This window comes from Podarcis filfolensis, assembly GCF_964270895.1.
Source record: "Podarcis filfolensis genome assembly, chromosome: 8".
In the NCBI taxonomy this organism is placed as follows: domain Eukaryota; kingdom Metazoa; phylum Chordata; class Lepidosauria; order Squamata; family Lacertidae; genus Podarcis; species Podarcis filfolensis.
In genome coordinates this window covers 72,298,774-72,312,874 of record NC_139611.1, presented here as the reverse complement: position 1 = coordinate 72,312,874, position 14,101 = coordinate 72,298,774, and the positions used below count along the sequence as shown (strand labels likewise).

Here is a 14,101-nt window from a genome sequence, read left to right as displayed (position 1 = left end):
TTTTCTCAGTTCTGTTCTCTGGATCAGTTGTTTTTTGACTATTTGATCTCTGTAGGCTTGAGCTTGGATACCTTCAACTGGAGAGGTCGCTCTCCTGCTGCAAGGTAAGAACAGCTCTAATTTGCATATTCCTGCTTAGTAGAGTGAGAGGGACAACCCATGCAAGGATCCCCTCCATTACCTGCAGAAAAGGAACCTTCATGGTAGGTCTAATGTCATATTTTATTAATTTTAAACTCATTTATTAATTGATGTTCCTTGTAGATTATTAAATTATGGTAACTCTCTTTGGTTACCCACAAAATAAATGCTCCAATTCGATTACCTGCAGCTGCCGTTTATTTATACCATTTCTGGAGGAGTCCCAGGTTCAATTCCTGCTCCACACCATAACTCAATGAATTGCAAGTCGCAGGGTTGGGAAAGACTCTTACCCCAAAGCAATCCCATCAGCTAGAAAGACCAGTAGTCCAACTTTGCATAAGACAGCTACATCAGTTCAGATAATGAAGGTGTGCTTAAGGCACTGAGATGTTGCCCGTGGGTCAATTCTCTCTCCCCCCACCCATAAAACATAACATAAGAAACTATCCATCGCCACCATGAAATTAAATATGTGTATTAGTTCACATCATCTCCTTTCTCCACACCTGCCTTTTTTTGCTCATACCTTCAAGCACTATGGTAAGAACCAGAGTCCATGGTTCTTTTTTTAACTTTCAAGGTATGAAAAATTGACTAAACATAAAGACTAAACTAGACCATTTCACAGCCTTTGCCTAGTACAGTTTTCCCTCTGGAGGCAGTGTGCACCTTTGATTCAGGTACTTCTGACTTAAGGCCTGAACAGGAATCTGTGCCAATTGGCTCAACACCCATGCTATTTAGTGCCCACAGACAATATACAAAAACGTTCCCAGTTGCTTTATTTAGAGCTAAGCAGGAAAGAAACAGGTACTACAGTATAAAAACAAACAAATCCTAGAGTAACATTAGAAGGACAGTAATGACAGTCAACATTTGCACCACAGCAGGCAAAGAGCTTCAGCTCTAGAGCCTGCTGCAGTCTGAGCAACTTACATGATATGCTAAGGGTGGGGGTCAGGGACAAAAGAGAATGAATGTAGCAAGATTGGTTGTCTCAGACAATCGAGAGCTGAAGGAGCTTTTTCCTTTTAATTCAGGTCCTCATCCTAAGGTCAATATTGCTGCTGAATTTCTTGATGCTCAATTTCTTGATGCTCAGCTTATGTTTCAGAAATGCTGAGGAGAGAGCAAAGTTAGTATCCAATTAAACATTTTATATATATTACATTCAGGAAATGAAAACTTACCACAGAAACTAACAGTAGAAATGATTTAAAGATTTTCCAGAAACCAATGTCACTTTCAACATTCCTCAACTGCTTCAATCTGTCCTCCATCTCCCAAAAGTATCCAATACCAGATATTCAGAAATTTGTTTTAACTTCTCATTAAGAAACAAGAGGAAACCAAACTGTTAAAAGAAGACTTCAGAGTCCTGACGGCTGTCTTTTTCATCTGGTACCTGGATAATTACTTCCGGAATGGCACTTTGGCCTGGTCTGCTCCCACACTGGTTGCCTTCCCCAAGCTCCAATGAAGCCACCCAGTTTGAGCAGACCAAGCAGTCCTGTGAGGGCACTGTATTGGAGCAGGGATGAGGAACCTGGTGACCTCTAGATGTTATTGGACCATAGCTCCCACCATCCCTTATCACAGGCCATGTTGGGTGGGGTGATGGGAATCCAACAGCTGGAAGGCCACAGGTATCCCAACCAGCCAGTGTAGAACAGGGTGGGGCAGCCAGGTACACTTTTCCCAGGCTTTGGAGGACTAAGCTGGTTGGGGGGACCCTCCAGGGAGTGACTGCTTTTCTGGTTGAGTTTATAACTTTAATCTAACAAGACTCCCACCAGAGGCCTCAGACAAGCTCTTCGCAGGCCTGATCCCAACCCTGATCTAGACCAAGAGAAAAGGGAACCAGTAAGCCCTCTTCAGGCTAGACTGCCTACATTTTACGAATTATTCAAACTTATCAGTATGGAGAGAGGCATGATAACAAGCGTTTGTTGCTGAAAAGGAAAAAATGAGAGGTAGAAAACATGGAAAGAACAGTTTGCTTTTAAACATGGATAGCAAAGAGAGGAGACTTACATTTCTCTCTCGCCATGCTGGCCTGCTGGGAATTTCGGCAACATTCTGGGATGTGTTTGTTGCTGACAGTGACTTCCTGTTGCTGAGGATGTGCACAATAGTGCCAAGAGCCTCTGATAAGTCTTGTAAAGAGGTACCACTCAACCCATATAGTGTGGAAGCTGTACAAATGAAAAAAATAAATGTAACAACCCTCATTGATGGAGCAGTCAGTACGACTTCCAGGTAGCATTGCCAACAATTCTTATTTGAACAGTAGTAGTTAACCAGTGGTCCTGCAGATGATGTTGGGATTACAGCTCCCACAAACACTGACCATTGGTTGTGCTGGCTGGGGGGGGCACAGGTTGGCCACCCCCAAAACATTTCTTTCTGCCATCTTTCATTAGTCAATAATCTATTTCTTTCTTTTTTGAAGTCTTATAATATACACCTCACACCCTTCCCTTTTTTTGTTGCACTAGCTTTAAAACCCTAGAGTGCAAATCATTAAGTATAAAGTTCTTCACTCTCAGCTTCTATCTCTCATCTGTTATCATTCTAACTTTTATCTCTCCTTTTATCTGCTATTGTTCACCTCTCCCCTTCTGCCTGTTATTGTGCCACTTTCTATGTCTGGAATAATCACTATCTAATCACCATTTGCCTCCCTTGCTTTAAATCCGTGCTCAAAACCCACTTCTGCAAAGCTTTTTCTAGATCATCATACCATGATATCATCTCTTCTTTGCTTGTGTTCACTTGACAAGCTGTGCCGTTTTTATTTAATTAAATTTAAATTTACATATACTATATCTAATACACGCTCTGTATTAAATGTGCAAAGTGATGTGTGGATTATGCTGATTTGTTAAATTTATATACCACCCTTCAACCAAAGCTCACAGGGCAGTTTGCAACATACAAACACAAAATACAGTAACACAAAAGACAATACCACACACCCCACTGGAGTATGCCACCATGGGGGTTCTCTCACTTCATGCCATAGCATCTAGAAGCATCTGCTACATCACTCAGCATCAATGCGTTGTTCACATGGCAGGTGCTCCTGGACATTATGACAGAAGGAGGCAGTGGAACTTGCCATGTGCGAGTCTTGTTTTCACTTGCATTCCCATGAGTTGGCATAATACGGAACCCACCAGTTCCATGCAGCCACAATATAGGTGCCTGAGAGGGCCCGAAAGGCAACCCATGGCACCACAATGAAACAGCTGCTGTCTGCTCATGCCAACAGTTACCTTGGGTTAGTCGGAGCTCCTCACGCACAGTGTCCAGCTCAGCCTTCAATACGGTGCAACTGGCACATGGAGGTAGCATTCTGGAGCCTGGTGGCCCATCGTGGGTGGTGTCGCCACTGCCGTTTCCACTCCAGGGAGAGTGCAGCAACATCTCAATGCTGTCGCTGAGTGAAGGTCTATCTGCCTCCGGAGATATGTGACCATCATTCCCTGCTTGGGGGCAGGACGCATTGCCATCCTTGTCAAAGACCAGTTGAGATGGCCCAAGGCCAGCTGTTGCTTTCTGCTCACATGATGATTTAGAAGACAGCACCCCGTTCAGAGCCTCTGAAACCCTACCACTGCCCTCCATCTTAGCTTCCCCCTCAACCAGACTCTCTACAGCCACAGCAACATTGCACCCGGAAACAGATCTTCCCCGCCCTTTCGCTTTCCCGGCTTGCTTTCCTGGTGCAGGGGTTGGCATTTGCTTAGCTTTCTCCCCAGCCTCAGATGTCTCCTCTGAGTTATCATTCAGCTTCCTTTGCTTTGTTGCCTCTCCACGTTCTCCATCTTCTGTGGCCACAGTCCGTTCCCTTGGACCTGACTTTGGTCTCTTCCTCAGCCGAAGGTGTGCTTCTGTACCTGAAGGTGGAGAATAAGTTTATCTTGAGAGACCTGCCAAGATAGAAAAATAACAGATGGGCTTGTGGTTAAGGCCCTAGGCTGGGAATCAGAAGATCTGGGTTCCAGGCCCACTGATGCCACAGGGCTCCACTCACCCCTAGAGGATCAGGTTTCCTTATTTAACAGGTTTCTTATGATACAAATCATCAGGAAGGGCCATGAATAATCATGAATGCAGCCCTCTGAATGCAAAAGATGCTTGGCAGTCTTCCTCTACCACAAAAACCCTGAGGTGGGTTACCGTTATTTCCATATTACAGATGATGAATGGAGACTGAGAAAAAGTGTGTTCTCAAGGCCCACTCAATAATGACACTTAATATATCACAATATCCTAAAGAGAACTCACACTCTGCATAGTAATGTATTTTATCTTTTGAAGTGTGGCATACCTTTTCCACCCCGTGTAAACAAAGAAACATACCCCTGCCACCCTTTCAACGAGTCTGAATAAAAATTCCCTTAAGGCGACTTGGAAGATAGTTTTTCTTCATGTTAAAAATCTGACTGACAGGATCTTTTCCCCTGAAGATCAGATTGGCTAGTGAACATAATTTTGAAGCATGAAACAGGACACAGTCCTGGAGATCTCATCATAATAATTTGAGGCATTTTGAGAAATTGTTGTAATTATCATACAACTGTAGTTACAACTTATATTTGCATAGGTGAAAGATTTATATGATCTGAAGAGAAACCAGAGTATGTTCATATTACTTGCAGGCATGGCAATTTATAAATCCCTTTAATACCATTTTCTTTGTTTTGGTGGTTCCTGTGGTTTCATCTGCTATTTTGTTTGTTGACAGAAGACATGTAGGTGTGGGCTGAATTGTATTAATGCTCTTGTTTAGCAGTGCAGGATTTGACTCACTAGATGTTAGTCCCATCCAACTCTACAAAAATTAATAAAAAAATTTTTAAAGGGAAAAATAATTACCAATCAAAGCGTCCTTACAACCATGATCCTGTATTTAGCAGTAGTTCCAATCATCCCAGTGTGAAGAGGGAAATATGGAAGGGTTGCAAATTCCACGCAAAACCACTTCTGCTGTCCTAAACATAAATAATTGGCCAAACCTATCTGTTCAGAATCTACTATACTCTCTGGCCCCTGAGAAGGCAGCTGGGAAGGTGTTCATCAGTATGCGGATGATACCCAGCTCTACCTCTCTTTTAAATCAGAACCAGTGAGGGCGGTGAAGGTCCTGTGTGAGTGTCTGGAAGCGGTTGGAGGATGGATGGCGGCTAACAGATTGAGGTTGAATCCTGACAAGACAGAAGTACTGTTTTTGGGGGACAGGAGGCGGGCAGGTGTGGAGGATTCCCTGGTCCTGAATGGGGTAACTGTGCCCCTGAAGGACCAGGTGCGCAGCCTGGGAGTCATTTTGGACTCACAGCTGTCCATGGAGGCACAGGTCAAATCTGTGTCCAGGGCAGCTGTTTATCAGCTCCATCTGGTACGTAGGCTGAGACCCTATCTGCCTGCGGACTGTCTCGCCAGAGTGGTGCATGCTCTGGTTATCTCCCGCTTGGACTACTGCAATGCACTCTACGTGGGGCTACCTTTGAAGGTGACTCGGAAACTACAACTAATCCAGAATGCGGCAGCTAGACTGGTGACTGGGGGCGGCCGCCGAGACCATATAACACCGGTCTTGAAAGACCTACATTGGCTCCCAGTACGTTTCCGAGCACAATTCAAAGTGTTGGTGCTGACCTTTAAAGCCCTAAACGGCCTCGGTCCAGTATACCTGAAGGAGCGTCTCCACCCCCATCATTCTGCCCGGACGCTGAGGTCCAGCGCCGAGGGCCTTCTGGCGGTTCCCTCATTGCGAGAAGCAAAGCTACAGGGAACCAGGCAGAGGGCCTTCTCGGTAGTGGCGCCCGCCCTGTGGAACGCCCTTCCAGCAGATGTCAAAGTGATAAACAACTACCTGACATTCAGAAGACATCTTAAGGCAGCCCTGTTCAGGGAAGTTTTTAACGTGTGATATTTTATTGTATTTTTGGTTTTTATGGAAGCCGCCCAGAGTGGCTGGGGAGGCCCAGCCAGATGGGCGGGGTATAAATAATAAATTATTATTATTATTATTATTATTATTATTATTATTATTATTATAGTGTAGTCTCTTGTAGCATGAAGCGCTTAAAGGAGAAAGTGGTAGAATTCGGAGTAAATTTTATTTTAGAGCCCTTACGTTAAGCAGATGAAAGCAGGAGCAGGTTTGCTGCCAAGCAATAGATGTAATTACTACGAGGAGTGGCAGGTGAGGGAGAAATGATGTCAGGCATTTCCTCAACAAGTAATCCCATGAACCTGGAAAAGTAAGGGTGGAGTTCTATGGCCTAATGCAATCTAGGAAGGCATTCCTTACCAACTTTCCTAGGGTTTTCTTGACTGTCTTTGATGGAAGATGGTCTCCGAACCTCATCCAATTCTTCTTGGGGGGAATCTGCTACCATGTCATCGGATATCACCTGTGCCTGGAACAGTAAGAATGCCACATCTGCATTCATCACCTTCTGCTCAAGTTAACAGGCCCTTTACTTTCACCAAGGATGTCGGTGTTGGTCCCCATTATCTGTGAACCATGGATGATTTAAACTTGCTGTTTGTTACTGGAGAGCCAACTCATTCTAAATGTTCCTTAAAGACTGAATCCTACTATATACACCCAAGTCCTAACCAGACTGAGTGTATCCTACTTACATGGATGTGTTGCTAAGAATCTGATGTTTTGTACTAATGAAATGTCTGTTGTTTCTAAAAAGCAAACTCTGCCATCATAGTTGTCTAGAAAAAGTTTGAATAGTCACACAGCAGGCCAGGTCTGCCTTTCCCTTTTTGGCCAAGCAACACCCAAGATGATGTGAAGTGGGGAATAGATAAAGACAAGGCTTGGATGAAAGGCGCTTTACAGGCACTGACATTCAGCTGGTTGGTGATGCCTGCAAAGCCCCTTGCACAGTGCTTTCCAAACACCACAGACTATCAGCTGATTGCCAGTGCTTGGGAAGCAATGCACTCAAGGCTCCTCAAGCACCAACTATTTGCTTGGATTGTTGGGGCTTGGAAGTGCTGTGTGGTTCGATTGTCTACCTGCCAAACGTAGCCTGCCAGTAAGCAGAGATAAGGATCCAGATTACCATCTGAATCCAGTTCTGCACCCCTGCCATACAGTGTTAACCAAAGGCCAAGAAACCCAAGGGAACAGCAGGCATGGTTTCCAGGAATCAGAAGACAGGCTTCTGTGCCTTGCAGAACATACTGTTCCTGCCTACTCAATCCCCAACCTGGCCCTGCCCTGCCGCAAATCTCTGTCCCTTCCTTCTAAAAGCTGAGGGCTAGAATTCTTAGGTTTCTATCTGGTGTCCTTTGGCCAAGGAGAAACCTGTGTAAGGTCAGCTCCAAGCAAGAATCAGAAATAATCAGAAATATGATCCTACCTGATCCCTTTGCCTCTTGGACTCAAAGTGAAGCTGAAACCTCTCTGCCAGGGCCACAGCCTCCTTGCCGTTTTCTGGCTGACATTCACGTACCAAAGTCTGGATTTCGTCAGGCAAAATATTCAAAAACTGCTCAACAACCAGCAGCTCCATGATCTGCTCTTTGCTGCGGACATCTGGCCTCAGCCATTGATAGGAAAGTCCCCACAGGCACCTGTAAACCTCTTGGGGTCCCTGGGCTTCCTGGTAGCGGAACTGCCTGAAAGACTGACGCTGTGTCTCTAAGTCTATGTCTGTTTCCAGTGCTTTAGCACAATTGCTGCCGCAGAGTTGTTGGGTCTTGCTATGAAGTTGGCCTTTATCTTGCTGTCCAGAACTCTGGTAGGAATCACACAATGGATTCAAAACAGAGAGGTGTGCCCCTGGGTTATCACCCTTTCCTGTTGCTCCCATGTGCCCTGCAACAGGAGGAGGCCTCAGGCCTGTCAGAACCTCTTGGCATTGGTCTCCAGGAGACTGCTGAGATAGTAGCCATCTCAGTATCTCTTCAGCAGTCCAATACTGCACTTCAGGGGGCACTTTCACTGCTCCTCCAAGTGCCTCCTTCACAGGAAGTCTGGTTAAGCCCTTTCCTGCTACATCAGCTTGCATTATCTGTTCTAGCAAAGCCTGTAGCTGTGAGCCAGGGCCTGCAGCGGTTCCTGCTCCATTCTTTGTTGACACCTGCAAAGTGTGCAAAGCGTTGGTACAAGCGGTGGAGGTAGGACTGGGAGGAGGTCGCTGAGTCAGTGCTTGGACAAGCTCGGTTTGCTTCTGAAAAAGCTTCTCAAAGAGCTGGGCCTGGAACTCCCTATCCTCCCGGCGCATCTCCCTGTCATGCTGGATGAACTCTGCTAAACTCTGCTTCTCCTCCGCTTGGCTAGCAACCTGTCTCTGCATTCTCTGCACTTCCAGCTGATGTGAACGCCCATATTTCTGGCCAGTGCCCCTTGGGAAGCTGGACTGCCCATCTCCCTGAGCTTTTTGCTTCCGGGTTCGGAGGTGGGGACGTTGGTCAAGCATGGATATGAGATGTCTTGGTGCAGGCTGGGTCTCCATCACTATAGGAGAGGCCACATCTATAAGGAAAGCAACAAAGCACAATGAATATCCAGAGAAATGCAATGGTGTGCATATACCCAGGATACATTCCACCTTAGTGACAGAGCATGCTGGTCCATAAGGAATGAGAGCTGATTCAAACGTCCAAAAAAGCAACCACTACAATCCTCACAGGATTAAATCACTTCAGAATGCATGTTAAGAAACCAAGCTTTTGTACTCCTCTACATCCAATTTCCCTCCCTGTGGAAAGTTAGCGCCTATGGGGAAAGTACTTTAGCTTTTTGACCTGGGAGAGCATTCAGACATACAACACCCATGACCTACATGATGCATGATTTGGCTTTTATTTGATTGTCATGTACCTTTTGCAGAATGAGTCCAAGGGCAGTGATCTAGGATCTCTATTTAGAAAAACTAACACCACTGTAACATTTTAAAATGTAAGCATATGCAGAATCACTTTTTAAATCGTGGCCCCATGAGTGCAAAAAAGTTTCTGCTGGAACTGACCCTGAAATTGTGGGCAAGGTGTAGGTAAAAACAGCTGTATTGAAGCTACCCAGATGACAAATTATGATGAAATTAGTACGACTTGCACCCACTTGGATGCATATGTACATATGGTGCTAGGAGCTTTTGACCTTTAAGGGACAATCTTAAAGTTCAAGATGAATCAACTGGACAAGGCTAACAAACTAGAAGGAGAGCATGTTATTTATAATGGAGGATCCTGCAGTCCAAAGGGATGAAGGTGATGCAATTCATTACCCTAGTTGGTGTCATAGTAGTCTCTTGCATGGAATACATTCATCTTGGACAGGTGCCCCAACTGTCCAAGTCTAAGCTATTTTTGGTCTGATTATGAAACAATAAAGTGCAATTTTGCTACAGGCAAAAAAGATTACAAGGGGACAAAGACAGCAGAACTTGAGAGGCATCTAGAAAGTCTTCTCAGGAGAGCAGAGGAGAAGCAAGCACATGACACATATGTGGGTGCCAAGAATATAGGGAAGTGCAGGTCAGAGGCCTTGGAGGCTAAATACCCAGTAAAAGGCTCTAGTTAAACAAGTAATTCAAATCAAAGATGTCAGGCCCACCTGAGGTATCCTTCAGGAGGAGCTCTGCTGAAATAAACCAGGCAAAATGAACAATGGAGCTTACCAAGCTCAGGTGATATTTCATCTTCCGATTCCTCTTCTTTCACTTGAACTGGGATGACTTGGATCTCACCGAAGGCATCCTGAGACTCTGCCTGGGCATAGCTGAATTCATCAGTCCCTTGGCTTTCAGAGGCAGCAGTCTGTGACAACCAGTGCCCAGAGACCTGAGACCCCCACCGCTCACTGATGCTAGACTGGGTCCCCCAGGGCTCAGATATAGAAATGCCTTCCTGTCTGTCTGCAGAGATACTGGACCCCTCACCAGCTTCAGAGGGAAAGCCTGGTCTGCAGTTTATATACTGTGTCATTATCTGGTCGATCTCATCATAAAATGGACACTTGATGGGTGGTCGCCCAACTGAGTTATTTTCTTTTGCTTTCCGGTAAGCCACTTTCAAGCCTTTCATTTTCTCCCGGCACTGGTCCCCGGTTCGGTAAATGCCCATTTCTGCGAGGCGCTGGGAAATGCCATCATACACTGCGCGGTTCCTCCCATGAGAACTAAGATCGTGAGTGACTGCCGCCTCGGTCCACAGGGCAAGGAGCACCTTGATGTGCTCTGCTGGCCAGCTGGCTGCCCGCTCTTGTGGTCTGTCACGCCTCATCATTACCAAGGAAAATCGAAGAGTTTTGTTGGCGGAAGTTAAGATGCGAAAAGTCTGGCCTATGGAAGTCCATGCACCGGCAACTCAGATACAAAGAAAGGGAATTTAAATGCAAGGGATTTCAAGGTTCCCAATCTCCATGCAAGGAACGCCTTGTAGGTGATGCTTGACCCACCTCCATGTGTCATTTATACAGAGCTTCCTGCAGCTGCCAAACCCAGGAATTTGAACTCAGGGCGGCCACAATAGCTACATCTTTCCATTCATACTAGATGGAGTGGAATCAATCCAGGGCAGGTCACCAGCTCATAAGAAAATGCCATTAGAGTACTGCTTCTCCTGTAGGAAGGAAGCTAGGTTAACAACAACCCAAGGTTAATCCAGTAAGAAAGTCACTGGTTTGTATGTATACTCAGTTTCAGGAAAGTAGGGTATCTGTTCACACTAAATGTCAGCTAGTCTTATTCACCTGCTAAAACAACAGAAGATGCAGCTGTCACTAATAGATGCTGGAAAAATCCTAGTTCCCCAGGTGCTTAAAAACATGGTGAAGATAAGAATTATGGCTAAATATTTGTTTTTCAACTTTCTTCCAAATACAGGGCAGTTTACAAAGGGACTTTCATTGTTCTAACTCCACAACAACACGGTGAGGTAGGTTAGGCTGAAAGATAGTGACTGGCCCATGGTCATCCAGCCGAAGTCTGACACTGTTCATTTGTCTAAACACTCTTCATTTTTTAACCTGAAGAACACACCTTTAATCTTAACCTTCAAAACACTATTAATCTTAAAACTGTGTTTGTTTTTAGCTTTTTATTTTGTTAACCCTGTATCCTTGTGTCTCTAGAGTGTAAAAGTAAACTAATGATTTAGGCAACATTGTTTCCAAGTCACAAGAAGTAAGAGTTCCGTTTCATTCTATATTAATAAAACCTCCATATGAGAACTATGTCCAGTTCTGGGCACCACACTTTAAGAAGAATGCAGACAAATTGGAACAGGTTTAGAGTAGGACAACGAAGATAGTCAGAAATATGAAAAAGTCTTATGAGGAAAGGTTGAAAGAACAGACCATTTATTTTACCCTGGGGAAGGGTGTGGGATGTTTGTGTGTGCAATACTGCACTTTTCAAATACCTGAATGGCTGTGATGCAAAAGAAAAAACACCTGTCTCCTGCTACCCCAGAAGGAAGAAATAGATGGATTTAACTTACAGAAGAGCAGATTTCTGGGCAGATGGAGCTTTTCAACATGAGAAGGTAGCCCATCTAGGAAAAGGAAAACTTATCCTAAACCTCTGCTGCCTTGCGGGATATCATTAGAAGAAAAGTCTACGGGGTAAACCCTACACAAATCCGAAATGCAGTCCCCAAGACAGTTGGGTAGCACTTTGTACACCTCCTTCCGGCAACTCCTACAGCCAAGCAGGTGCCAAATGTATTGCTCTGCTTTCCTTTGGACCACATCAGCGAGGCCGTGGGGTGGGTCTTGTCGTCTGAGCAGCCTAGGCCCTCCAAACACACTGCCCAGGCTTACGCCCTGGGGAGGTCACTATGGTGCTGCTTACACATAACAAGTTATCAGCCTCTGCAGCCACAGCAGGTGCTGTGATTTTCTAACCGTTTGACTTCTAGAGGTGCCCTCCATTGTCTCTAGAGACAGACGGATGCCAACATTTCTTATTACTAAGAACAGTTTGATAATGGAACCAATCAACCAAAGTGGGTCCCATGCTGGACATCTTCAATCAGAGAATGAACAGCCATCTATTCAGGCTGCAGAAATTTTCTGCAATAAAATGGGGGCAGGGATCAGCAGGCATTGGAGTAGTACAGCCCTCTCCAATTACCTATTCTATTCTATTCTCGATTCTATTACCACAAAGGATAAGCTTAAGAGAAACCAATTCTACCATTTTGAAGAAAGAAACCAGATGTGCATTGTGTCTACTCCCACCGCTCCCCAAATCATTTTTTCTCCTCAGAAAAAAAGTTGTTCTAGATGGCCCAAAAGCCACCTCCAATTCTAATTCAGATGTCCAGATGTAGTGGAAGTACAAAAGAGTTACTGGGTGGTTATTTTTGTTTGTTGTGTAAAAAAAAAGGAATTTTAGCAAATGCTTCTTTCCTTGCCTCTATGCAACAAGATAGAGCTACCACAATTCCTACTTCTACATAAACAATTCAAGGCAAATGAGTTTTATCTGCCTTTGCATCTGGTCTCCACCCACCTTTCTGCTTCCGTTTAAGAAGTGTGAGGTAAGGGAGACTCTTAAAGAATAAGGTTGTGATGCGACTGGTGCAATCTCCCTGATATTAGGGTGCAAGCCACTTGTGCGTTCAGACCTTCCCATCTGAAACCACTTGCTCCCTGAAGAACCAACCCCAAGATCTGTATCAGAGTGCTTTTTAACGTATGGTGTGGGTGTGAGCACTATCTCTCAGCCTAGCCTCCCTCGCAGGGTTGCCATGAGGAGAAAAATCAGGTCTGCATACGAAAAACGCTGCACCCTTCCTTGAGGACAGAAATAGAATAAACAAAATTTACAAATCAAAAAACCTAAGCTAGGAAAGCCAGCTTTTCACCTGGCTTGCAGAAAGGCTGAGCTGCAGCGATTAGCCAAGGGTCCTGTTTTAGCTCCAGACACTTAAGATTAGGCTTATTTAGTACATTATTATTATTGGTAACAAATATTTATTATCACTATTGTTATTATTTATTAGATTTATATACCTCCCTTCATCATAAGATCTCAAGGGGGTTCATAGAACAAAATACAGGACAGAAAGAAGTAAATAATTAAACGAATCAGAAAAAATAATACCCTCCCTTCACACATGGACACCCCAACAACAACAACAACCCCTTTTGAAAACACGCGTTTCTTACTGCAATTATTTATATAGTCGTAGATCTAGGAATTTATATATTTCAAAATGCACTTTTTAAAAAGGGCCTGAAGCCCCCCGATTTCTCTCAACAGGCCGTTGAAAAGGGGCGGGAGAGATGCTCTCGGCTGAAGGGCAAACGGGTACCGTTTCCTGGGCAGGGAAGGAGCCCGCTAAGGCCAAGGAGCCCCCTTCACCCCCAGCCCTGGCGCCGCCCCTCTCCGCCGCCATTCCCCGAGGCAGAAATCACCTCAGGCGGCCTCCCTTCCCGCCGCCGGAGGGTGGACGAACTCGCCTCCCCCTCCCCCACCCGCTCCAGGGCACCGAAAACCACCTCCCTACCTACCTGCTGTTAAAGAACCACTATAAAGGGGAGGAGCCGCTCCGGCTGCGAACCCGCCCACAGCCTCAGCCAATAGGTGAGCCGGGTTGTTTCGGCTGTGAGGGGCACTCATTGACTCGCCGGCTTGTCACTCACACGGGCAAGAGGCGGGGCTCGGGGGTAGGATTAATCTCTCTTTCTCTCCCCCTCCCCCCCGCCTCAACTCCACCGACACCCATTTCTTGTCCCAGGAAACGACGACGGGATTTGGCTGAGAGCTCTTGTCGATCAGAGGGAAGTGGGCGGGGAACGGAGAGGCCATTCGCCCGGCGCTCCTGTCAGTCAAGAGAGGCGGCAAGGTGGGAACGCAGGGTATCTTCTTACCATCTGCCGGGCCCGTTAGTAGAGATAGGAAATGTGGTAGAATGACACGAGGAGTAAATGGACGGTGCCCAGGAACCTATAAAAACGCCCTCGCGC

General features: G+C 45.5%; 2 protein-coding genes across 4 annotated transcripts in view; one reads left to right on the top strand and one right to left on the bottom strand.

The window, feature by feature from the left end:
* The window catches only part of LOC310769052 (membrane-spanning 4-domains subfamily A member 4A-like), a 639,318-nt gene that overhangs the window by 44,504 nt on the left and 580,713 nt on the right, over positions 1-14,101 (top strand). The gene's annotated exons all lie outside the window — the stretch shown is intronic.
* On the bottom strand, positions 910-13,771 carry LOC310768590 (uncharacterized protein). 3 transcript variants are annotated; one of them, XM_083626967.1, is made up of 7 exons: positions 13,646-13,749; positions 9,804-10,760; positions 7,539-8,656; positions 6,467-6,575; positions 3,423-4,046; positions 2,179-2,339; positions 910-1,263 (listed from the first exon to the last, which is right to left on the bottom strand). In XM_083626967.1, the coding sequence occupies exons 2-7, from the start codon at positions 10,408-10,410 to the stop codon at positions 1,255-1,257; spliced, it is 2,628 nt and encodes an 875-aa protein (XP_083483093.1). In that variant the 5' UTR covers positions 10,411-10,760; positions 13,646-13,749; the 3' UTR covers positions 910-1,254. The 3 variants fall into 3 exon arrangements, with proteins under 3 accessions (XP_083483093.1, XP_083483092.1, XP_083483094.1); XM_083626966.1 differs by having other exon boundaries at positions 9,804-10,746; positions 13,646-13,727; XM_083626968.1 differs by lacking the exon at positions 9,804-10,760 and having other exon boundaries at positions 13,646-13,771.